This window comes from Gossypium hirsutum, chromosome D08 (genome assembly GCF_007990345.1).
Source record: "Gossypium hirsutum isolate 1008001.06 chromosome D08, Gossypium_hirsutum_v2.1, whole genome shotgun sequence".
Lineage (NCBI taxonomy): Eukaryota > Viridiplantae > Streptophyta > Magnoliopsida > Malvales > Malvaceae > Gossypium > Gossypium hirsutum.
In genome coordinates this window covers 969,820-994,455 of record NC_053444.1, presented here as the reverse complement: position 1 = coordinate 994,455, position 24,636 = coordinate 969,820, and the positions used below count along the sequence as shown (strand labels likewise).

At 33.2% G+C, this 24,636-nt stretch overlaps 4 protein-coding genes across 7 annotated transcripts; 2 read left to right on the top strand and 2 right to left on the bottom strand.

Moving 5' to 3' along the window:
• Positions 1-713: 713 nt before the first annotated feature.
• LOC107949059 (V-type proton ATPase subunit a1) lies at positions 714-9,848 on the top strand. Its single transcript, XM_016883769.2, has 18 exons — positions 714-1,102; positions 2,382-2,426; positions 2,691-2,813; positions 2,994-3,101; positions 3,588-3,701; positions 3,785-3,952; positions 4,159-4,296; positions 4,613-4,720; positions 4,912-5,019; positions 5,130-5,278; positions 5,753-5,906; positions 6,575-6,735; positions 7,342-7,548; positions 7,649-7,832; positions 7,934-8,017; positions 8,145-8,338; positions 8,425-8,484; positions 8,979-9,848. Exons 1-18 carry the CDS (start codon positions 950-952, stop codon positions 9,181-9,183), a joined length of 2,463 nt encoding a protein of 820 aa, XP_016739258.2. The 5' UTR covers positions 714-949; the 3' UTR covers positions 9,184-9,848.
• A 1,104-nt stretch (positions 9,849-10,952) lies between these two features.
• On the top strand, positions 10,953-15,880 carry LOC107949058 (DDB1- and CUL4-associated factor 8). 2 transcript variants are annotated; one of them, XR_005917350.1, is made up of 7 exons: positions 10,953-11,138; positions 11,345-11,596; positions 12,250-12,393; positions 12,482-13,168; positions 13,532-13,786; positions 13,917-14,205; positions 14,698-15,880. XR_005917350.1 is itself a non-coding variant. In XM_041099359.1 (6 exons), the coding sequence occupies exons 1-5, from the start codon at positions 11,025-11,027 to the stop codon at positions 13,769-13,771; spliced, it is 1,437 nt and encodes a 478-aa protein (XP_040955293.1). In that variant the 5' UTR covers positions 10,953-11,024; the 3' UTR covers positions 13,772-13,786; positions 13,917-14,495. The 2 variants fall into 2 exon arrangements, 1 of the variants encoding a protein (XP_040955293.1); XM_041099359.1 differs by lacking the exon at positions 14,698-15,880 and having other exon boundaries at positions 13,917-14,495.
• Positions 14,536-21,390, bottom strand: LOC121220126 (protein NRT1/ PTR FAMILY 2.6). Of its 2 annotated transcripts, none has more exons than XM_041099360.1 (4): positions 20,682-21,390; positions 19,457-19,674; positions 16,677-17,213; positions 14,536-15,451 (listed from the first exon to the last, which is right to left on the bottom strand). In XM_041099360.1, exons 3-4 carry the CDS (start codon positions 17,186-17,188, stop codon positions 14,617-14,619), a joined length of 1,347 nt encoding a protein of 448 aa, XP_040955294.1. In that variant the 5' UTR covers positions 17,189-17,213; positions 19,457-19,674; positions 20,682-21,390; the 3' UTR covers positions 14,536-14,616. The 2 variants fall into 2 exon arrangements, with proteins under 2 accessions (XP_040955294.1, XP_040955295.1); XM_041099361.1 differs by having other exon boundaries at positions 20,709-21,390.
• Positions 21,391-21,722: 332 nt separating this feature from the next.
• On the bottom strand, positions 21,723-24,620 carry LOC121220125 (uncharacterized). Of its 2 annotated transcripts, none has more exons than XR_005917349.1 (3): positions 24,358-24,609; positions 24,098-24,225; positions 21,723-22,752 (listed from the first exon to the last, which is right to left on the bottom strand). XR_005917349.1 is itself a non-coding variant. In XM_041099358.1 (3 exons), the coding sequence occupies exons 1-3, from the start codon at positions 24,438-24,440 to the stop codon at positions 23,042-23,044; spliced, it is 345 nt and encodes a 114-aa protein (XP_040955292.1). In that variant the 5' UTR covers positions 24,441-24,620; the 3' UTR covers positions 22,997-23,041. The 2 variants fall into 2 exon arrangements, 1 of the variants encoding a protein (XP_040955292.1); XM_041099358.1 differs by lacking the exon at positions 21,723-22,752 and adding an exon at positions 22,997-23,175 and having other exon boundaries at positions 24,358-24,620.
• Between the last annotated feature and the right edge of the window lie 16 nt (positions 24,621-24,636).

The following is a 24,636-nucleotide window of genomic DNA, read 5'->3' as shown; positions in this document are numbered from 1 at the left end:
TTTAATTTAACTCAAACAATTTCACTCGATTCAATTTGACTCGTCTCGACTCGATTCGAATTTTTTTTGAATTGAGTTAGGATGATAAAATAGGACTTGTCAATTCGATTAACTCGAAATTTTCTCACTCAATTCAATCGACCGTTTACCCCTAACAAAGATAGCAACAGGGTGAGGCAATGTGTATTTTTGCCTGCCCTAACCCCAACCCAGTATACCTTAACATAATCTGACCCTGACCTCATCTAAAATTAAATATTAATTTATTTGTCGAGTAAAATCAAAACTATATCGACTTTGATTCCAACCCAACCCAATATGCCACAAAATTTTTATCAAAATAATACTAATAGTTTAATGTCTTTATTACTTTTTAGTGATCCTATTAATTATTTTCTAAATATAATTATATTAAAACAAATATTAATATAAATTTTATCCAATGGCAGGGTTGGACGAGTTTTTTAAAAATTTAATTTCGACCCACCTGACTAGTTGAAGAATTAAATTTGCCTTGCCCTGCCACATCTAGAAACCAAAATTCGAAAATAAAAAAACCTGATCCGATGTTGAAACCCGTTGGGTCGATGTTTTTTTTTTTTGCCATTCTTACCTAAGTGGAAAAAATGTTATAGTTTAGGGGCTCATTTTGAAATTACGCGAAAACGAAATAACCAAATAAATTGAAAATAAAAGGTTATTTTCAGTATTTTTTTTTTCTTTTCTCAAATTCCACTTTGAAAAAGGAAAGCGAATTTATTCTGAAATTTACAAATTTTTGATGACAGTTGCAATGGGGAAACCGAAGGCAAAGTTTCTCAGTCTCCCGTAAAAAAGAAAAAAAATTGAAAAAAAAATAAAAACCGTCTCAGATCCAGAAACTTAGATCCAAACGTCATTTATTTCTGTTTGATTCTCGAGGAAAAGAGAGAGAGAGAGAGAAAAAAAAATGGAAAGAATAGAAAAGCTCATAGATAACTTGCCGCCGATGGATCTGATGCGGTCGGAGAAAATGACGCTCGTTCAACTCATTATTCCCGTCGAGTCTGCTCACCGAGCCATTTCTTATCTCGGTGAACTCGGTCTTCTCCAGTTTCGTGATGTACGTTTCTATATGCTCAGATCCGATTCTTTTTGTTTGCGCTGCTTTAGTTTTAATCGTTTTTTGAATAATTATTGATTAGGAGAATTTCGGATTTGTTTTTTTTTCTTTGGTATTAATAGGAAATGAGATTTCGCTTTTTTTAAGTAGTTGAATTTACGTTCAGCTGAAAGCAGAGAGCTTGTTATTATATTTTTTTTAGCTGTTATTGTTTTCCTGCATTTGAAATTTTGGTGGAGTCAATGCGAATATGATAAATGATTAGGTGTTGTTCCGGTGTTTGAATTTTATGAGAGCGTGAGATCTTGGCTGAATTAATTTTCTGTATCAGTCCCCTGTTTGATTTGAGATGTATTTGAATTGCTGGATCTTGTTAAGATACAATAAAAGAGGCTTTAGATTCAGAGCAAGGAAGTTATACTTGTATTGAATTTCTTAGGAAGGAGTTTCTGTTTCGCTTAATAACAAGGTGGTTTCTGGTTTGTTTTGAGAGATTTTGGAATTTGAGCTTATTTAGGGCTCGGCTTTGAGCTTATTGGAGAAAGTTTTACTTCATGCTTTTGTAGGTAATAATTTTGTAACTTTAGACCTAGCTTTAAGTTTTGCCTATAATGTGAAATTTAATATTTCAATAAGCTTTGCTCTATTTGGGAATAGAACATAGATTAAGCTTTTGGTGCGTGTATTAGTATGAGTCCTAAGTTTCCAGGTGTTATAGGATTGCTTGAATTATCGAGAGGAGCAATTTCATGCTAAAGTATTGAAGGATGGACTCTCTGTTTTTTAGTTGGTGAAGTATACTAAATTTAGCCACAGTATGTGCTGCAAGTATGATCAGGGATTTAAAGTGACTTTCTATCAACTTTTTGATTCAAGTTATTTTTGTTTCACTATGCATTTGGGTAAAGCTTTTTTGGGGCTTTGTTGGTTGTACTGATGATAATGACTATTAATTGTTAAAGATTCTGTTTTTATTATATAATTTAGGATGGAGGATTTTGTAGAGGTGGGATCTTGATCCACCTAAATAGAAGTCCTACTAGTAGAATTGTTGTCAATCCAGTGACTATATATGTATGTATATATATTTGGGGGGGGGGATGCTTTAGAAGGTCTTAAGGCTGTTTACCATGTCATCTCTCCTTATTCTGGTGAAAAGGGTGTTTGGTATCATAACCATATGGCTAGTTGCTGATTGCTAACTAATTCAATGAAATTGCTTTTGTAACCATCGATTGAATATGCTAATGGTTATAATACTTTTCCTCTACTGTGGCAGCTAAACTCTGAGAGAAGTCCTTTCCAACGAACATTTGTTAATCAGGTATGGACCAAAGCCAGAGTTTTAATTTTGTGCTATATGTTTAGGCTTAGTTCTCAATTGTTAAATATTTATTTTAATGAGAAAATATATAGTATTATTTAATAATGGTGTAAGGTCAGTTGAAATGAGAAAATCTGCTGATTTTTTATATGTATCCTTTCCTTGTGTACTTAATCGTATCTACAGTGTGTCTTTGAGTGAATCAAACTGAGTGATTATTGATTATAATCTGTTGTAGTTTTAATTGTTGAGAGGTCTTAACAGGTGAAGCGTTGTGGAGAAATGTCAAGGAAGCTACGCTTTTTCAAAGATCAAATTAGTAAAGCTGGTCTACTATCTTCAGTACACCCTGTTGTGGAACCAGATCTAGAATTGGAGGAATTAGAGGTACATTTGCTCTACTCCCACCAAATAATCGTTCATTCCCCCTTTGACTTGCATATTCCCTTTTGATGTTCCAGTTACAGAAAGTTATACTTTATTGCATGCCATAATAGTTAATGTAAGATATGGTGGTCTTTTCTGGAATAAAGTGTGTATTGTATTTTGTGTTTGTTACAATTCCAGATACAACTTGCTGAGCATGAGCATGAACTGATTGAAATGAACTCCAACAGCGAGAAACTTCGAGTTACATACAATGAGCTCCTTGAGTTCAAGTTGGTTTTGCAAAAGGTGAATTTCTTGGTTCATTTCTTCAGTTATTATACATATTAATGTGTTAGGGACCAGTTCTTGCATTTGTTTATCGATTTCTTTCTCATCTTCACTGCTCAAAGTCATGTTAGGGTTTTACTTTTTTTTCCTCCCTCCCCTAAATGCTTTCTAATATTCAGTTATTCCTCTGGTTGGTTGATTTCTGCAAAGCCATTTTTAAGAATTAGTTAAGCTTTTTAATGGTCCTGCTTCATTCAAACATGATAGGAAATTACTAGGCAAAACAAAAGGCGAAAAAATTGAAAGGAACATCATAAGATCACAGGGCAAGTACCAATATGAAGTGAATATTTTTGTCTGTGGTAAAGATATGTGAACTCATCAAATCCATGTAAACTTTTTTCTATTTCCTTTTTGAATGCTACGCTTTTGAAAAGAAACCTATAACCAAAGTCTTTATGTTGAATACTGGATGCCTTCTCATTCATTTTGCTCAAATTCCAGGCATGTGGTTTTCTTTTGCCAAGTAGTAACCATGCAGTTTCTGAGGAAAGGGAACTAAGTGAGAATATATACTCAAATGATGATTATGTTGAGACAGCATCATTACTTGAACAGGTATTTGCTGATCCTGTTATTTAATTACTTTTTGCAAACCGATTACTCCAGTTTCATCTAGTATATGCTTATTCACTGTACAGGAAACGAGGCCTGCAGACCAATCTGGTTTGAGATTCATCAGTGGGATTATTTGCAAGTCCAAGGCTCTTAGATTTGAGAGGATGCTATTTCGTGCTACCAGAGGCAATATGCTTTTTAATCAGGCACCGGCTGGTGAAGAAATTATGGATCCTCTGTCTGCTGAAATGGTTTATTTTCCCTCTCATCACCATAGATTATGTTGCTAATTCTTCTGCTATCTTTTAATTTGGAAGCTTTTACTGTTGTTTGATACATTCTGTCTCTGGTTTGTCTACATCCAAAGATGTCATGGTATTGCTTTTTGATGGCTAGACTGTTGCAGTGTTGAAAGAAAGAAGCTTTACAATTATTTTTTTTCTATTTGTCTTTGCAGGTTGAGAAAACAGTATTTGTGGTTCATTTCTCTGGGGAACAGGCAAGGACAAAGATTTTGAAAATTTGTGAAGCATTTGGTGCTAATTGCTATCCTGTCCCTGATGGCATTAGTAAACAAAGGCAAATAACTAGAGAAGTAAGTGCTGGGTCATGGAGGTTAATTATTATTATTTTCTTGTGTCCGTTATACTAATCAAATCATATTTTGAATTTAATGTACAAATATGTTAACCTTCATATGATCTTCATAACCTGGCCTAAAATGCTGTGCCTTGATTCTTTGAGGAGATCACCTAACAGCTTTGATTTTTTCATTTTTTTTTATTCTGGAATATTCAAGAGCTGATCCAAACTTCACTTGTCTATATGTATGCCTCGTATGGTTGTTAATAGTTGGAGTTCCAATGGAAATCTGTATTCTTCTAGTTGAATGTTTGGGTTTTTGTTCATAGGTCTCATCACATCTTTCTGAATTGGAGACCACATTGGATGCTGGTATTCGCCATCGAAATAAAGCTCTGACCTCAATTGGATACCATCTAACACAATGGACGAGTATGGTAAGATGTGTTTTAGTGAATGTGCCTTGTCTTACCTGTTGTCTTTTGCTGGAGCAATGAATATCGCAATGCACAAAATATCTAAAATAATAATGTGCAAAATATCTAAATTAGCATATAAAATCCCATATATTTGTTGCTATGATATTATCAGCTAGGACCCTTGTAATTTTTAATTTTTTTAAAACCAGGTACGAAGGGAAAAAGCTGTATATGATACATTGAATATGTTGAATTTTGATGTTACTAAGAAATGTCTTGTTGGGGAGGGATGGTGCCCTATATTTGCAAAAGCCCAGGTATCTCATTATGCATCATCAATCTACGTTCTATGTTTTTACTCTGCCCTCTTTATCTTCTGTTAGAACTTTGTTGCCTTAGAATTGAGGAAGTAGGTTTTTCCCAACAGATTCAAGAAGCATTGCAACGGGCAACATTTGACAGCAGTTCACAAGTAGGTATAATTTTTCATGTGATGGATGCTGTGGAATCACCTCCTACATATTTCAGAACAAACCATTTCACAAATGCATATCAAGAGATTGTTGATGCATATGGGTGAGTTCTAGCATGATGGTCTGTTGCTTTAACTTATGGCTGACATGCTTTCTGTTGATATTATAGAGAAAAATGTATAAACTACTCACTTTAAATAGTACGGTTGTCCAGTGTTAAGAATATTGTTGTATTAATCTATACCTTAGTACATGCTTTCGTGGATATGGATGTTCTGTGTTTTAGATGGTAAATATAACATGCTAGTGGGGGCCAACACCTTCCTTTCTGCGGCCAACATGATTTCTTCCTTGCAGTCTATCTAGTTGTTAGAACATTTACATAATGACACTCTAGTATGTCAAAGTTGAAGTATCTCCTCCATATTATAACCGCTAGTTTATGCATTCTTAATATATTGAATGATTCAGTGAGTCATAGTGACTTCAAGATAAGCTATTGTATATGTTTATTTGTGACATATTTACTTGCTACCTATATAACGTATCAGAATTCTGACATTAGAACTATTTGCAGTGTTGCAAGATATCAGGAGGCAAATCCTGCAGTTTACACTGTTGTTACTTTTCCTTTTCTTTTTGCGGTGATGTTTGGTGATTGGGGTCATGGAATATGCTTGTTATTGGGAGCATTGGTCCTTATAGCTCGAGAAGGCAGGCTCAGCACTCAGGCATGTCTGCAAACATATCTGTATAGAGTAGAAACTAACAAGCAAACCTATATTTGCACGATAGAGAAACTGTTATTGTTATAATAGGAATATTGGATAGAATATTGTTTTTAATGGGTATGATTTCTTATTGGGACTGTTAAGCAGGGTTTAACACTGAATGAGGCTGCATTTTATTTCAGTTAATTATTAATTCCTACTTCAATGATGGTTTGAACCATTGGGTTGACCCATTGATAACATACTGCAGAAAGTGGTCTGATTAAAAATCTGAAATACAAGTTTATGAATAGGTTCTAAATGGATTTCTACATTTCTGACGTTTTTGCTATATTTTGGTATGACTGATTTCATAGCATTTCATTTTCCCCTCATTAATGTTTGTCTAATGATCAAACTGCTATAACAAGGGTCTTGTTGTATCTGTGTTCTTAGGTGAACTGAAGACAATAAGATTTCATTTTTCTTTTATTGAAAGAGAAAATCATCTGATTCAAAGTTAGAAATGAGATGGGAATGGGATTGATGCACTCACACATAATTTGAGATGGACCTGATGTTGTGATAATTGTGCATGCTTTCTTGCTTATTCTTCTGTTGATCTGCATGTAAATTTATTCATAGCTTGTAATTATTTTAATCAAATTTGCACATTTGATACCTTACAGAAGCTTGGAAGTTTTATGGAAATGCTATTTGGGGGGCGATATGTACTCCTTTTAATGTCACTTTTTTCAATTTATTGTGGGTTGATTTACAACGAGTTCTTCTCTGTTCCCTTTCACATATTTGGTGGTTCTGCTTACAAATGCCGAGATGTTACCTGCAGGTTTGTATTATTAATTTTAGATATCTAAATAATTTCACTAACCAGTTTTTACAAGAAAGATGGAATATGTTATGTTTCCATCTGATGTCATCCTCTGTCCTACAATGTCTCAGAAGCAATTTTAATTTTAATATCCACTATTGAGGATGTAATAATTCCTTGGTTTTGATTTCTCAGTTGCTTTATATTTCTTTCTTTTTTGTAAGAATATTTATATAATATTCGCAACCATCTTTGCACTACTGTAGAACTTGATATAGAGTTTGACTATTATATAAATTGTATTGCACCATTGAATCAACCTCTGTAGATCTTCTTTTAGATATAGGTTTATTTTTACGCACTTATAGAACAAATAGGCTTATTGCATATTTTTAAGGCATTGGTCAACTGTCCTCAGTGTTTCTCCTTTATACGCATATAGTTTAGTTGGAACTTTAGCACGTAAAAAAAGGGTGAATAGCCTAGTTCTGATGTACTAGCTTACAGCTTTGGTTTTGAGTGAATGTTAAGAGGTTCGGATTTGCAATACTTGGGCAGACTAACAAATTCTCATATCTTCAACTAATTTTCCTATTCCACTGTTATTATGGTTGTTTTGCTCAGTGATGCAAAGTCAGCTGGTTTGATTAAATTTCGTGATCCATACCCATTTGGTGTGGATCCAAGCTGGCGCGGAAGTCGTTCAGAGTTGCCTTTTCTGAACTCTCTTAAAATGAAGATGTCAATTTTGCTAGGTGTGGCACAGATGAACCTAGGAATTGTATTAAGTTATTTCAATGCTCGTTTTTTCCGCAGCTCCCTGGATATTAGGTGTGTGGTTTTTCCCTTTTTATCCTTCGACTTATGCCCTGTTCTTAACTTGCTTTCATTAGGGGATGAAACTGAAACTTACTTTTCATCTTGATGTTAGGTATCAGTTTGTGCCACAGATGATATTCCTCAACTCCCTTTTTGGGTATCTTTCATTGCTCATTATAATTAAGTGGTGCACTGGTTCTCAAGCAGACCTTTATCATGTGATGATCTATATGTTTTTGAGTCCCACTGATGATCTTGGTGAAAACGAGTTGTTTTGGGGCCAGAGACCACTTCAGGTGTGATTTTCTCTCTTCTGGTTATTGATGCATACTGTTATTTACCGTGTTATTGTATTTCAAGTCTTTCTCAGCAGTCTATTGTTGCTTAACTTGTGCAGATTGTATTGCTGCTTTTGGCATTAGTTGCGGTTCCATGGATGCTTTTTCCTAAACCTTTTATTTTGAAGAAGCTTCATTCTGAGGTGCTATGTTGTCGACCTTTCTTTGGTCTTGCTTTCTTATTGCTACTTCTATTGTTTAGATTGGGCTTGGATCAATTTAGATGAATGTCTTGTTGATTTTTTGAACTTTTTGTGCAATGTGCTTTAGAGATTTCAAGGTCGCAACTATGGCTTGCTTGGTTCCTCTGAGTTTGATCTTGATGTGGAACCCGATTCTGCTCGGGACCATCATGAGGAGTTCAACTTTAGTGAGGTTTTTGTGCACCAAATGATACACTCCATCGAGTTTGTTCTAGGTGCTGTCTCGAACACAGCATCATATCTTCGACTTTGGGCTTTGAGGTGGGATCTATTGTTTTCTCAGTTTCAATCTTTTGCACTCTCTTAAATAAATGTTTAGCTAATGTCTGCTTTTAATGCCATTATAGCTTGGCACACTCAGAATTATCAACCGTTTTCTATGAGAAAGTCCTACTACTCGCTTGGGGGTGAGTTCTTTTAATGCTCTGCATGGTGAATGCTAGTTTTGTGCATATTTCAACATCATCCCATCTATTCATGTTCTCTTCCTAGGTTACGGTTTATATCTATAGTGAAATGTTGGATGAATGGCAATAAAACTAAACCACTGTACTGGGCATAAAAAAAGAACTATTTGTTTCTTGCGTGATGTAACAAATTTCAGGCCTTTGCCGGTTACTACTTAATCAAACCAGCTAAAACATATCACGACGCTTATGATTTTTGAGTCCTAGTTGAATAACTTCATTGGATAACATGTCGAAGTAGATTCTGTAGTTGGAGCCTTGCTAAGTTGTTAATGTTATAGGCACAATATTAATTTATGACATTGAAACTAGAGCGCGTGCAATTATGTGCCATGTTTTCATCATTTTATCTGTTTAAGCTTGCATTACTCTCTTAATCTGTTTAACCGTTCTATGGTAAATGGTAATGACTCCATGAGGAATGATTATTACAGGTACGACAACATCATCATTCGGTTAATAGGGCTAGCCGTGTTTGCTTTCGCAACTGCTTTCATACTACTCATGATGGAGACCCTCAGTGCTTTCCTTCACGCTTTACGTCTTCACTGGGTGGAATTCCAAAACAAATTCTACCACGGTGATGGGTACAAGTTCAAACCTTTCTCATTTGCCTTGATAACAGATGACGATGATTAGTTAAAACCATAATCCTTGCCTATTGACTTTTCGGATGCAAGAGAATAAGAGTCGTACACAAAAAATGGATATATCGTCCTGATTATCACATTTTGGCGGGCCAGGGTTTGCTTTCTCATCCCATCTTTTTTGTGCTTTTACACAAATTTGACATAGGACTTTGAAATCCCAGCACTTTTTTTTTCTTTTTCTTTTCTTAATTTTCTGGTCTTGGTATAAAAGATTTTGCAAATAGTCAGATTGGGAGAAAGGGTGTTATTCAACGTTATCGGGATTTGAAGGTACGAATATGTTCTATTTTTATATCTACGGTTATAAATATTTTAGAGAAAACGAAGAGTCCCGATAAAATAGACTGAGTTGTAAAAAAGAGCTGTGGATTTCAATTCTTTGTTCTTTATTTCTTCAATTGGGGAAAATGGGTTGAGGGGCGAGTAAAGGGTAGACTTATAAAAGAATTTTATTACACTGACAAAAATAGTGGGTGATTTTGCAGGTAATGTAATGTATGGTAATGTAATATGATAGAATCACAGTCTTATTATTCTTATTATAACATAGAATTCCAAGAAATAGCTCCATCTTGCTTGCTATTATCATTGTGGTGGACAAGTGATCTTCATGCGTTAATTTATCTTTTTAATAATATTATCTGTTCACTCTAATGTGATTGTAAAAGGTATTACGGAGTTATTTTATGTTTTATTTATTTAAAAAATAGGTAAATTAGTCTTCTTATATTAAATCAAAGAGTAAACTGATTTTTACTATTAAAAATCTGTCTTTGTGGTTATTTCATTAGTGATATCAACTTTGGATGAAATTTTTAATAAAAAGTATTGGTTTGTTCTTTGATCTACCATATAATGATTAATGATTAATTTTGTTTATAGATTTTAAAAATTTTAATAAAATGGATAATTATTAATTTCTCAAAAACTAAAAATCTGAAATCAGGAATATCTAACAACCTTATAGGTTACGAGTTTTCACTTTGTTTAGCATGGAACTGCAACGCATTCTCACGCTTTGTACACGCGGGTGCACATGATATTCGAATTTTACTTTGACTTCAAATTTTAAGTTGAAATTCGGCTTAAATTATAATTTTACTATTCCGAGTTTGAGCTTAATTAATTTTTTTATTATTAATTTTTGTATTTAAGTTGACACTAGAATTCGATTAAGTTTATTGGTAATTAAGTTGAGTAAAAAATATAATTTCATAATGTAAAATATATTAAAATAGTTAAGCTTGTAAGTAAGGGGTTTGAATTGAGAACTATGGTATTTGAAGTTAACTCATCCATAATTTTAATTTCCAAATTTGTAATCTCATTTGAATTTTTTGGTAAAAGTATTATAAAGATCATTGTTCTTGGAGTTAAATTTTATTTTGTCCTCTCTATTAAAAAATATGTAAATTAATTTATGTACCATAGACTAAGGAGTAAACTGATAAATTATAGTCTCATATGAATTTTTTTTTAAGAATTTTATCTATTTCTATAGTTAAAAAGTAGTCCCTATATATCAACATGTGGTACACATTTCAGTGTCATTGCTTGGTTATTCCATTAGGCACGGAAGCTTATGAAATTTTAACAGACAGGATTAATTTGCTCCTTGATTTAATAAATAGTGATTAATTTGATATTTTTTAAAGTAAAAGGGATAAAATGTAATCTAATTTTTAATACAGGGGTCTCATTGTAATTTTACCTCGAATAGCTTGCGAAAAACACGTGTTACTTACACCCTATGCACAAAGCATAAGTCACCAAGCAAAGAACAAGAACTGAACTGTAAAAAAGAAAATTCCGTTCCGAAAAATTGAAACAATGGAGACGACAAATTTCAAGAGAATCAAACATGGTTTTTTCCCAGAAATCATCAACCGTGAAATGAGAATTTCTTCCCCACAAACTTTTTCTCGCCATTTCTCTTCTTCACAGGTTCTATACTTTTATTCTTTGCTCTTTCTTTTAGTCCCCCACTTTGATCACACCATCAAATGAAATTATCAACAATAAGTCATCTATCTAATGTTCAATTCTTGTTCTTAGAAAATCTGGGTATTTAAGATTCAGTTAATTTCTATTCTGCATTTGATATGGTTTTAATTTTTAATTATTTTTTCCGTGTGTTTTTTTGGGTACAGGTTATAGTAGAAAAAATCGATCTTTATGGGAAACTAAATGGCCATGAAGGATGTGTAAACACTGTGGAATTCAACTTTAATGGTGATATCTTGGTTTCAGGTTCTGATGATAAGCATGTTATGTTATGGAATTGGGCAACTAAAACCAAAACACTTTGTTATGCTTCTGGTCACTTAGACAATATATTTCAAGCTAGAATTATGCCTTTAACTGATGATAAGAGAATAATCACTTCTTCTGCTGATGGTCAGGTAAATGAATGTTCTATGCTTTTTGTTTATCCTTTGCTTTGATGCTTGTCTATGTTAGTCGGATTTGGATACGAGTGTCCTAGGGACGAAGCCAGAAAAGTGCTTTAGGAGCGGTCAGAGATGAATCATAAATTATTGGGGAATGTGTTTGATATTGGTATTGTTAGAGCTTTGTGCTGATGGCCCGAATGTATTCTTCTCTTTGGATTTGATTGAGTGGTGTGCCTTCAAGGTTTTGTTGGAACCATGATAGTTAAGGAGCATAGCGATTGGGAGACTTGAACCCATGTTGTTTAGGATATAGAGGTCATGTGTGCTAGGATGGCGCCACTTGAGGGTGTGCTGCTCATGGCCCCTAAAGAGGATAAACTAATATCTCCTCGTTATTAGCATGATGCTCTAATTTTTTTAAGTTCTTAGTGTATTTGGAGGGACTTTAAGTATCATATCCCCATAACCATTACACAAAAATGTATCTAACAGGATGAACATGTGTACCTCAAAAAAAAAATGAAGAGTCGAAGCAATATAGATGCTACTAATAGGTTATTTTTGCTCATTCAAAGAAATTTCTTGAAACATAACTAAAGAATCTACTAATGAGACATAATTTCTTACTTCTGACCTTCTAAAGGGTTTTCTTTTTATATCAGGTGAGGCTTGGAGAGATTTTGGAGAATGGTCAAGTTAAGACAAGAAGGTTGGGAAAGCACCAAGGTCGTGTACACAGCCTTGCTGTCGAGCCAGGAAGTCCACACATATTCTTTAGTTGTGGTGAAGACGGCTTAGTTCAACATGTTAGTTAATTTAATGGAAAGTGCAACTTTAATTTAGCTTCAATCATTTTTTGGTTTTGTTTATTCTTTACTCTTTTGTGTGTTGCAGTATGATCTGCGATGTGGTTCGGCTTCGAAGCTTTTCCATTGCTTCTCATTCAAAGAAACTAATAGTCCGCCTTTAAACATAAGGTTAAATGCCATTATAATTGATCCAAGGAATCTGAATTACTTTGCTATTGGAGGTTCCGATGAATATGCACGCGTCTATGATATCAGAAGATATCGGTCGGATGGATCTAATGTTTCGGATGAACCCGTGAACTTATTTTGCCCTCGCCATCTGCTTCACTCTAACCATGTTCATATTACAGGATTAGCTTATTCTAAAGCAAGTGAACTTCTTATTTCTTACAACGATGAGCTGATTTATTTATTCCAAAAGAACATGGGGCTCGGACCTTCTCCGCTATCTCTTGAGTCTGAAACTCAGCTGAGCAATGAGGAGCCGCAAGTTTATGCGGGTCATAGAAACTCACGAACCGTCAAAGGAGTGAGTTTTTTTGGCCCCAAAGATGAATATGTGATGAGTGGTTCTGATTGTGGGCATATATTTATTTGGAGGAAGAAGGATGCTAAGCTTGTTCGAGTAATGGTAGGTGATCGGCGTATAGTAAATCATCTTGAGCCTCATCTGTGCATGCCATTTTTAGCTACATGTGGATTTGATAAAGATGTAAAGCTTTGGGCTCCTATGGCTGGTGATGCTCCTGCACTTCCTAAAAACTTGAAGAAGGTATCATCTCGCATCCAGTAGTGTTAATAAGATGATGGGTAAACTACACTAGTAGTCATCCAACTATTAGTGAATTTGTTTTTTAGTCACTCAACTATGAAAAGTTACAAAATTGTTATCCAACTATTCAATTTTGTCTTTTTTGGTCACTAGTTGGCTACTGTAAAAATGGGAACACCTAAAAATCCAAGATAGTTAGGTAACCAAAAAAAAAAATTGAATAGTTGAGTGACCATTTTGTAACTTTTCATAGTTGGGTGATGAAAAAAGAAATTTACTAATAGTTGGGTGACTACTAGTGTAGTTTATCCTAAGAAGATTTATGAATGTGTATTTACTTGTACTTATATTCTCTACGAACAGATTACGGAATCTAATAGACAGAATAGAGAAGACCAGTCCCCGGCAACACTTGCCCCCGATGTTATAATGCATGTTGTCCGCCTACAGAGGCGGCAGATGTTTGGATATGTTGAAAGAAGGTATAGTAGATCTGATCTCGAAAGTGATGAAGAAGATGGGGATGAAGATTATATTTCAGGGCTCGCAAATGACATCACATTTTCGGAAGAGTATCCTGGTGAGAACTTCGGAGATTGCTAGATCAGCTAATGTCTTGTAAGTTTGAAAGTATGGAAATTTCAAGTTCTTCCGGTTTTATTTATTGTAAAAAGTTCCGATAGTATCAAAACTCTTGGATGATCTCTTGTAAGGGAGCTAACAGCGGTGAACAATTTTTCACTCCCAGAACAGAGTCAGCTCGGAAACTAGTGTTTGCATACAGAATGAATACTTACAGGTATTCCAAATATTATTTCTTCCATCTTGATAGTGCACGATCTACAAACAATTCTCCACTGTCAGATGAGAATTTTCAGTCATACGAGGCTTCACAAAAGTTGAAACTGAGCGCATTGATTGGATTCGTGACATTGTCATACAAGGATCATCTTTCTATCAAGATTTATTCATGAAGTCTTGGTGTTTGGCAGATCATCTCGGTTATTGGTTGGCATGGAGCACGAAGAAAACCAAAAGTAAGTTCCCCAACTTGGAAACAAGTGAATGTTTCAGTGTTTCTTAGATATACCGTGTTAAAATATCCCGTTACTTCGTTAGTTATATTATATATCACTATGTTATTCAGACTCGGGTGAGTGTGTTGCACATATATCTAAGGGTGTACATTCATTTTTCTTCAGTCTTGTCCATATTCTAGGTTGTGCGTAGTTGTAGAGATAATAAATGTCAGTACGACACTCACATTCAAGTTCGACTAACTTTGTAAACAATATGCTTTCTGTATATTTGGATATGGTTATCATTACACCATTTTCTAATTGAATTTTCTTCCACAAATCATCATTCCCTCCTTTCACTGTTTGTTTCCCTAGAAAATTCGAAATGCTTCTTGAATTCCACCGAAAACCAAGTTCAGGGTTTAAACATCAGCTTTTAGAACTCTCATCATCACTGTTTTTATTTCCTCTCTCCACACTATGATACTTATAACACTTTGCACAAAACAGGAAATAAAAGAAGTTCAACATCTGCATCATTGCAAACATCGAATACACATTCCCGAGTCTCCCGTTGTTTATATCGTCTGGCAACCACGTTGTGACCCTTCGAACCAAATCAATCACGGTGGTGCTTAGATAGTAGGCGAATCCAACGACAACTGAAATCATTGCTGCCGTGGTGCTTCTCAACGGCTGCGGAAATTCTTGGTAATACAACGTGACTTGTCCCGGATAATGAAATGCTTCACCGAGTCCAACTAAGACTAGTTGGGGCACTAACCATAGGACAAACATAGGGACAACGGACCCTGGATGGTCCAAAACACTATGGGTTTGAGCCAGTTTTAGCCTTCTTGATTCCACCAAGGAAGCAACAGCCATACCTGTCATGTTAAATAAGTGACCGAGTCCAATCCGGTGAAGGGGCATCGGTGATCTTAAGGTTATCTTCTTCCATAGCGGAAAAAGGAACCAATCAATCAATGTGAGGTTGATAGCTGTTGAGGTTAATATGAACACTATCATTGACCCTGCTGGGACTTTCATATCTGGTCCGAGATGGCGATTGACCGTTAGAGTTTGGAGGATTGTTAAGGTGCTTATAACCGGCAGTGTCGTGCACATTAATACGCCACTCGACAGTAATGGGAAAATTCGCAACAGGTTTTTAAAATCCTCAACTTGTTGTACGGAGCATAGTCTCCATGAATTTACCTTGCTGTCCTCCTCGGCTTCCATTGCAGCAGCATGGTTTAGAAACCTGCATTTTCTTGATTGGTTAATGTCATTAATATCGTAAAAAGGACTAAATTATAAAAGTACGAGTAAATATGTCGATAGATCGAGTCAATGTATGGTATTTACACCATAAGTCGACCAAACACGAATTATGAATTTTAATTGTAAAAGACTAAAATACCTATTTTAGGGTGAGTTTGGATGGGCGGTGCGTTTAGCTGCGGTTAGTGTAAAAATAACGGTGGCGGTGAGATTAGATACTGTAGCGATACTGTAGCGTGAGACAAAAAGTAAGTTAAACGCACCGCACCGCAGTCAATCGCCCATCCAAACGAAGCCTTAGTCAGCTCATGTATTTTTCAAATTATATTTTTTATTTAATATTTACATGTAAACAACTTATATAATATTGTCCAAAATGGGTTTCGAATATTGGTGATAGAGTTTAATATATATCTTAAACACGTTTATTTTGTTGTCCAAATTAAAATTTCAGACATAATATTTTTGTCTCAACCTTCGACAAACATTCGAGCAAATAGCTTTGCCCTTGGGGAGTTTTATTTACATTATAATATTATATATATTTAATTTTAATATAATATAAAATACATAACATATGAAAAAAAAAACATATTAATGTTCAAAAAAGAAAAGTAAACTAACATTAAAAAAATTGAAAAATAGCCTAGGTTCGAGCCTTGCGTATTTGAGTCTTAACCCACCTCATATTTTAGACGAGTTTTTGTCCAAACTTATTTTTCGAGCATATTATTTTTGTCCAATATCGAGTTGATCTTTCAGACTTTGAATAACTTGATTTTCCTTTTGAGATAATTCATAAACTACCCATAAAATTCTCCAAAACCCTTAAAGTGGAGGATATTATGTGTTTCACCAAGCTTTTCAGAACTCGGCTAGTGGTCAAACCGGTCAAGCCACCGATTTGCCGACCTATCTATAAATCATTAAAAATTTAATAATAATAAAATATTAAAATTTCGGTTCAATTGATAAGTACCAAATTCATGGGTCAATTTGTTCAATGCCTCTATCTAGATTGATACCCCGGCTGGTTTCTAGTCTAACTGGTCTGACCGGTGATTTGGTTTCTAACATATGACTTCCAAGTTGCTATAACAACAACTGTACCAACTGAATTAGCATTTAATCTATAATAAATAATATGATCCTTAAACAAGTCTAGTCACGAGAATATCAAATTTTGAAATAAATAGATCAAATACCTGAAGCTTTTGGAAGGCAATGAAACCGGTTTCTCCTTAGGACCATCTTCTTTATGGTAATAATCTTCAGCTCTAGATGAAAGAGGCACTTTTCTCTTAACAATTGTGGCAACAACAACATGTGCAAGGCTCAAAAATGGGCTTCCCTGAGGCTTTATGTGTCGATAATAACGTTTCCCTGATAAAAAAACGACTAACCCGATGACATTCACCGCAACACACAACCAATACCCGAACACCCAACTCACATTTTCCTCAATGTACACAATCACCGTGGCACCTAACACCATTGATGTGTACAAACTGATGGTGAACCAATTGAAGAACACCCTTTGATCCTTCGAATTGTCGAATTGGTTGGCTCCGATAGCTGCGATGGTGAAACGTGTGCCCGCCACACCTACCGCAGCTAATGCTATGCCTGAGTAAAGTATACAGAATTGAACTTTTGATGGTGTCGGGCACGATGTTGATCCGTGTTGACATGGTTGAGGCCATAAGGGATCAAGCATAGCCGTTAAAGCTGAGGATAATACCCTACAAATGCGGTGGTAAATCAATTCTCGTATCCATAAATAAATACACGTTGTTCTAGTTAACTACCATTAATTTATCATAATTTGATCTGTGTATATTATGGAAGTCGAAAATTTAGTTCAATTCTCTGTTAACACATAAAACTTAAATAGTTGATTTTTGCTACTTTGTTAGATATAAATTATTGAATATTAATTTTCAACTACCTGGTTTAACCGCAAAATTTAATAGAATTCACTTAATTGGATTAATTTATCATTTTTTGTCACTACGATTACATAGTTAGGGCTATGTAAAAATTCAGTCAACCGCTTGTTCATGGGCCAGGATTAAACAAGGTTTTTATGACTAGCCCAATCTGAATAAAATTTAAATAATAAAAAAATATTTTTAAATTTAAATTTAATTATGAAAATATCTGAAAAATTAATATAAAAACATATTTTAATATCTTTTAAAAATGAAATGGGTTTTTTTGGCGGGCCATGCCGAAAACAGTCCTAGGCTTGAATTTTTTTGAGCTGGGTTGTGACTCAGCCCGTATTATGGACAAGTCTAATCATGATTAGCAAATAATAAATTTATATGAAAACCAAATACTTAAGGTAGTTTTAAAAGAAATTTCTCAGTCATCACTTTTTTAGGGTAGTAGAGGGATCAAGTTATATCAAATTAAAGAAATAAAATAAAATTTCAAATTTTAGCATAATAGAGGGACTAAAACAAGAATTACATTCACATTTTTTTTAATATTTGAAGGATTTGTATTTTATAAAGTTTTATTTCAAGAATTTTAAATACTCGGAGGGTTTATGTTCATATATAAATATGTATCGTATACAGATATTAAATATAAGTACTTTCAATAAAAATGAAGAATCGGAATGATTGTGCTCACACAACTTATTCCGGAAGAAATTGTATGATTCAAAAAAAAAAGGTATTAACTATTTAGGTATATTCTTAAACTTTTAGCGAGTGTTAAAAAAATCGAATCGAATAAACCGAATAATTAAGAAATATATTAGGATAGGCATCAAACATGACATTCTTAATGGCAACATTGATAAAGCTCTAATATGCCAACAGTAAAGAACAATAATAAAGTTACTCAAACATTAGCTAACTCCTTTTTCATCCAATATTCCAGGATAGAAGAAATTTAGCAATACTCAAATGCTTTTTTTTCAAGATTCGAATATATTAACTATGGTCCATGTTAAAAACATTTTAATTGAGTACTCAAATTAGTCTCGGCTTTAAAATATAAGATCAAATTGTAAATATTATATGGGCAGCTTGGATTCAACGAATTAAAGAAAAGAAATAGTACTTCTAAATTTTATTAAGCATTGTCTTTTCAAAAATGTCAGATTCAAGTTGTCCATGTGCATATATGTTTACAATTTGATTCATATGTTTTAAATATGTTTGAATTAATGATTAGGTTGATGGTGATTCATACATTGCTGATACTTTAAAGGTTCAATTAAAACGTTTTGAAGTTTCGGACTTGTTGAGGGGAAACTAACTGCTTTTGAAGAAGTCTTTGAAGTGTCGTTCGTCTGAGACCAATGAACCGCTTAACGAGTTGGTATAATCACCGGGTCAAGTTGGAATTTTGTCTCCCGACTTTGTCAAGAGCGCGAGTACTAGAGGCAAGGTTCACATAGCAGGAGCACCTTGTTGAATCAAGTGCTTGATAGGGTTTGAACTCATGCTCCGTATATGGCATCTAAGGGCCTAATCCAACAAGGTGCTTCCGCTTTGTGAACCTCATTTTCGGCACTCAGGCACTTAACGAAGTCAGGAGATAAAACTCTGGCTCAACCTAGAGACAATATTGAGCTGTTAAGATTCCATTAACCAAATGGACGACACTTTGTCAAGAGTTCGAGAGTCGAAGATAGGGTTTATAGAGCAGGAACACCTTGTCGGATTAGACCCTTAGATGCTCTATAAGGAGCAAGGGTTCAAATCCTACCAAGTGCGTGATCCAACAAGGTGCTCCCACCTTTTGAATCCTGCCTCCTTTGACACTTAGGCTCTTAACAAAGTCGAGAGACAAAACCCCAGCTTTACCCAAGGACAATACCAATCCGTTGGGGGTTCCTTTGGCTCCAGACGGACGACACTTTGAATACTTCTCCATAAAGAATTAACCTCCCTTCAACATAATCAATTTAGAACCTAGGTACATAATTCGAGGTCGTTTCATAATGAAAATAAAAGTAAATGGTTACCAGGATCGAGATAAGAGACGAGATCCAGACGATGGAAAAGCAACCGAGGAAAGAATCGGCAAGGATTGCAGCAACCATAGGAAGTAAACTAGTAGAAGCAGCTACAATGTTGAATGTTTGGGTTGCATCAATGCTTCTCACATGGAATTTTTCAATCATGTACACAATCAAGTTGTTTGCCCATCCTGATGCTGCTATGCTTGATCCTATTAGTGCCCCTGTTTTTTTTTTCATTTGCTTGTTAGTCCGAAAATTCATGACACATTTTTAGGTGCCGAACTAGGGTAAGTATTCGATACAAGTAGATGTCTAAAAACAATCAAAACCCATGTTTGAATGTGTCTGATAATAACAAGTTTCAAATATGAGTATTTTAGAGAAAATGAAGGGTTTGGGTAAAATAAGCATGATTCGGAGAATTCATGACACACTTCTTACTTTAGCCAAACTCAAGTGTTTGATACAAGTGTACATGTCTAATGATAATCAAAACTCGTGTTTGTGTATGAGTCAAAAACAAATATCAAGCATGGGTATTTTAGAGAAAATGAAGAGTTTAAGTAAATTAAGCATAGTCCGTATAATTCATGACACTTCTTACTTTAGCCAAACTCGAGTAAGTGTGTGATATGAGTATACATGTCTAAAAACAATCAAAAACCCATATTTGCATGCATGTCAAAAACAAATATCGAGCATGGGTATTTTAGAGAAAATGAAGAGTTTGAACATAATTCGGAGAATTCATGACACATCTCTTACTTTAGCTGAACTCAAATAAATGTGTGATACGAGTATACATGTCTAAAAACTAACCAAAAACCCACGTTTGCATGCATATCAAAAACAAATATTGAGCACAAATATTTTAGAGAAAATGAAGAGTGTAAGTAAAGTAAGCATAGTTCGGAGAATTCATGACGCAGTTTTTTGCAAACAATTAAAACTTATGATTGAATACGTGTCAAAAACAAGTTTCAAACATGGGTATTTTAGAGTAAAAAAAAGAGTTTAAATAAGGTAAGTATAATTTTGAGAATTCATTATACATTTCTTACATTAGCCGAACTCGAGTAAGTGTCTAATACCTACTTAAAAATAATCAAAAACTCATATTTTATTGCACATCAGAAACACATTTTTGAAAAAATAAAAAATAAAGAGGTCAGCAACGTAACCAAAATTTAAAAAAAAAAGTGAGGAAAAGGGAGAGAGAGAGAAAGACCAGCAATGAAGGGGAAAGTAGCCCAACCATCACGTTTACGAGCGGAATACGGCAACATTTGACCTTCTCCGTCAGTGAAAACTTCTTCACCCCCACCATCCATAGTCACTCCGATGAAACAAGATATTTAGCTAAGACTTTTGAGTTTTAATTAATGATCTACACAATGGAAGCCATTTTTATAGAGTGGCCAATAGAGCTTTGCTGTTACATATTCTCTCCACCAGTTGTCTCAAGCTTCACTCATTGTCATCCAAAAAGATGAACAAAAAAAAGTCCAAGATATAGAGCATCAAAAATCAAAAGAATTATGATGACTCACACACACACACACATATATACTCTCTTTTATTTTTGAAAACTCACACATAGATATTATCCATAGTGATGATGATATCAAAAGAGATGCCATTACAACTTATAGAATAAGATGCATTGGACTGTAAAATAGTTTTTCTTTATTCTCTTTGAATTTTTTTCACAAATTAAAAACGTTTTAATAATGTTTAATTAAAAAAATTCAGTCAATAAATATATTATAAAATGAAATAAGTAAATAAACAAATGACAATTTCCTTTGGATTAAGGGATTTGATTAATTTTATGTTATTTTTTAAGCAGACATGCTTTATTAGTAAGCTTTGCAATCAAACAGTAGTGCACATTTTGTATGTATGAAAACACTGTTTATATTGCACATCCCTGTTGGATTTCATTCACCTCTGATTTGAAGTTTGAAAGAATTTAGATAAAAATATTATATCTGAAAAATAAATTTAGAAAAAAAAGTTTGAAAGGATTTAGATAAAAATATTATATCTGAAAAATAAATTTAGAAAAAAATTAGAACAGTTTAAAATATAAATCAAACTTAGGCTCCAATATTCAAAACCCAAGTCTGTCTCGATTTTTAAGTTCATAATATGTTGTGTTTTTTTATATACTATAATGTAAATATTAGTATATAAAAGAATGTTAAGTTCTTTCTCAAAAAATTTGTTGAATATGTCTAGATTTAATAAAAAAAATGTACATATAAATAAATTTGAGTTAACTATTTATAAATATTAATAAATTTAAGCAAATTTAATGTTCATATTTTGAATTAAGCTGAACTTAAGTATTTATATATAATATTAATATCATATATAGACCCGATCTAAACCTCTTTTATGAACACTTTTACCTCGCATGTTTATAGTCTCGTTGTTGTTAGGTAGATAATGTTTACCATTTCTTTTAACCAAATCAATATATAAATTACTTAGTCATCCTTTTATTCGGATTTACAGAATGGGAGTATTTTTTAAGTGTTTGAATAGATGAAGCTTTAAGGATGACAACAGGACAAGATGGGTCAGACTTTTGCTTGTCTCCATCCGATGTATGACACATATGGCCTGACCCCAACTTAAAAAAAAGGAAAAGTAACACCGAAAATGAAATTATGCAACACGAAGAAATTATGGAAATGAAAAAAAAAGGAAAAAGGCTTTCATGGGATAACAACACAAAGGTGAGCTCCACAAATAATGGAAATGAGAATCCAATATTAATATATTATATAAAAGGTGAATTTTGTAATTAACCAAGGCAGGGTGGGTTCTTCTCTAAATCTGAACTTAACCCGAATTGATTACTATTAAAAAATATCCTTTTTGACCTATCCTAAACTCAATTTCGTAATAAAAAAATCGATTCCTATCAACTCTGATTGAGTCGGAATTTATTGGATTAAATAAAATTATAATAAACTAAAGAATTTGCACATGATTTAACTCATGATTTAACTAGATACATGACCAAGTACATATAAATCATTAATAAAGAAAGTTATTATCACTTAAGCTAATTGATAGTACCTCAATTCTACGGAGATCCCATACTTACGGACTGGAAAACGAAAAGATCCAAAGCCAATTTGCAGTAACACTATTTGTTGCCACATGTACCATTTACTTAGATCATGGAATTTGATGAAATCTGATATGGTGGTCACTCATGAAAATGTTGGCCTTAAATTTTGGCACTACATGTGACCATGGCTCCCAAAATACTACTGTTTATAATGCTGAAATAGAAATAATGAAGATCAAAGACTTGGGCCACCCAAAAAGACGAAAAGAGAGAAATTAGGACAATATCAAAATTACATAATTATCCATTGAAAAAAATATTAATGAAAAATTGACCATAGGTGCTAATGGATTAGGCTCGGTCGGGTTTAAATTGGATTTGGATCGAGCTATTGTATGATATTAGACTAATTTCTACTTGATTAAGTTTTGGGACAAAAAGAAACTTAAATATTGGTATAAAACAAGGAAAAATTCAAATATCAATTAGAAAAACACTCAGTATCAAAATAAACATTCAAGCAAAATATAAGAACAAGATAGTTTCTGTTGTATCGAGATGAATAGTAAGAGTGGATGAATTGATTGATGTTGGTCGTTGCCTAGAAGAATCCGGTGAACGGTGATCGGAATAGAGTCTGGCATAGTAAACGCGGCATAGACTCAAAGGTGAAGACATAATATCTGATATATGTGTGTATATATACACAAAATGTTTATTTTTGAATGTATGGCCTTGGATTTTAATATTATAATTAGATTTAAATTAAAAATGGGATAATTATTAAATTTATAATTAAGTTTTAGTCTAATGTATAATTTGATATATAAATTTTGATTTGTTATAGTTATACATATAACTTGAATTACAGTTCATATGTATATATTATATTTAATATAATTATATAATTTTAATATTTATACATAAAATATTATCAATTACTGATGAAATTAAATTAAAATTTTAACGTATATTTAATCAAAATTTATGTATAATTTTAATATTTATTTCTTTATAAACATCGAAAAATATGTCTATTTATACAATTTATCAATATTCATGCTTTACAAACGTTATGGTTTTTTCTATAAAGAAAAAAATCATTGTTTAGATTTTTAAATTTGTTTGATAATGATATTAAATTTTTAATTAATACAAAATTTTCAATAAGATAAGTGGATTGTAGAAAATGTTAATTGCTTTTATTATTTTTTAAAATCATATTTGATATAATTTTTATCTAAAATAATATAGATTAAAATTTTAATATAAATAATTTTAAAAACCAATTGCTTTTATTATTTTTTAAAATCATATTTGATATAATTTTTATCTAAAATAATATAGATTAAAATTTTAATATAAATAATTTTAAAAACCAAAGTTTAATTTTATATTAATTTTTTAAAATTAATAATAATAATAATAACTTAAAGAACAAAAATAATATTATTATTAAAAAAAACAAACCAATATTCTCCAAAAAATTAATAACCTAAAGAACTGAGTTGTTTTTCTTCTTCAATCTTTTTCCTCATCTGATCCAAGAAGCAACTCACCTTTAATTTTCATGGAGTTCTTTTTGGTTCTTTTAAACCTTGGAAATTTGGATTTCTTCTTTACAACCGAATCTGGATTTCCCTTCACATTGACCTCGCTTACCAATTTTCCACAACTCGAACAAGAACTACGCTCCGATCGATCGCACATTCATCACCATATATAAAATCAAATATTAAATTCATAGAAAAGAATGAAAAAATATATTGAAATTTTAGAAGATTTATTATGAAAATCAAGAATTTGAGAGAGTGCTTACAAGAAGTTAGCTTCAATGGCTGCTTTGGAATAGTGGAGACAGTGAGAGCAGTAAACGTAAGCGATTGTCATCTTCATCGTCATCGCCGTTAAAATAATAGTAAAAAAAGAAAAAGGAAAACAAAAGAATTTGGAAATTTGCTATCGGTTATTGATTTGAAGAGGGGGTTTTTTGAATTAAATAGTGGAATAAGTGATGGCTTAAAGTCGGTTTATTCAGCATTAGTGTGCTTTACGTGGGTGAAAAGAATTCACCATTTGACCCAAAAAAAAAAGAAAA

What these genes read in the sequence shown, in the direction of transcription:
- LOC107949058 (XM_041099359.1), top strand. Translation starts at nt 11,025, where the DNA reads ATGGAGACGACAAATTTCAAGAGAATCAAACATGGTTTTTTCCCAGAA. An exon ending in AAGACGGCTTAGTTCAACAT is followed by an intron (nt 12,394 to 12,481) that starts GTTAGTTAATTT and finishes TGTGTGTTGCAG; the next exon opens with TATGATCTGCGATGTGGTTC. An exon ending in TTCCTAAAAACTTGAAGAAG is followed by an intron (nt 13,169 to 13,531) that starts GTATCATCTCGC and finishes CTCTACGAACAG; the next exon opens with ATTACGGAATCTAATAGACA.
- LOC121220126 (XM_041099360.1), bottom strand. Translation starts at nt 17,188, where the DNA reads ATGCTTGATCCCTTATGGCCTCAACCATGTCAACACGGATCAACATCG. An exon ending in TTGCCTTCCAAAAGCTTCAG is followed by an intron (nt 15,452 to 16,676) that starts GTATTTGATCTA and finishes AAGAAAATGCAG; the next exon opens with GTTTCTAAACCATGCTGCTG.
- LOC121220125 (XM_041099358.1), bottom strand. Translation starts at nt 24,440, where the DNA reads ATGACGATGAAGATGACAATCGCTTACGTTTACTGCTCTCACTGTCTC. An exon ending in GCCATTGAAGCTAACTTCTT is followed by an intron (nt 24,226 to 24,357) that starts GTAAGCACTCTC and finishes ATCGGAGCGTAG; the next exon opens with TTCTTGTTCGAGTTGTGGAA. An exon ending in GAACTCCATGAAAATTAAAG is followed by an intron (nt 23,176 to 24,097) that starts GTGAGTTGCTTC and finishes TTACTATGCCAG; the next exon opens with ACTCTATTCCGATCACCGTT.
- LOC107949059 (XM_016883769.2), top strand. Translation starts at nt 950, where the DNA reads ATGGAAAGAATAGAAAAGCTCATAGATAACTTGCCGCCGATGGATCTG. An exon ending in CGCAGCTCCCTGGATATTAG is followed by an intron (nt 7,549 to 7,648) that starts GTGTGTGGTTTT and finishes TCTTGATGTTAG; the next exon opens with GTATCAGTTTGTGCCACAGA. An exon ending in CTTCGACTTTGGGCTTTGAG is followed by an intron (nt 8,339 to 8,424) that starts GTGGGATCTATT and finishes ATGCCATTATAG; the next exon opens with CTTGGCACACTCAGAATTAT.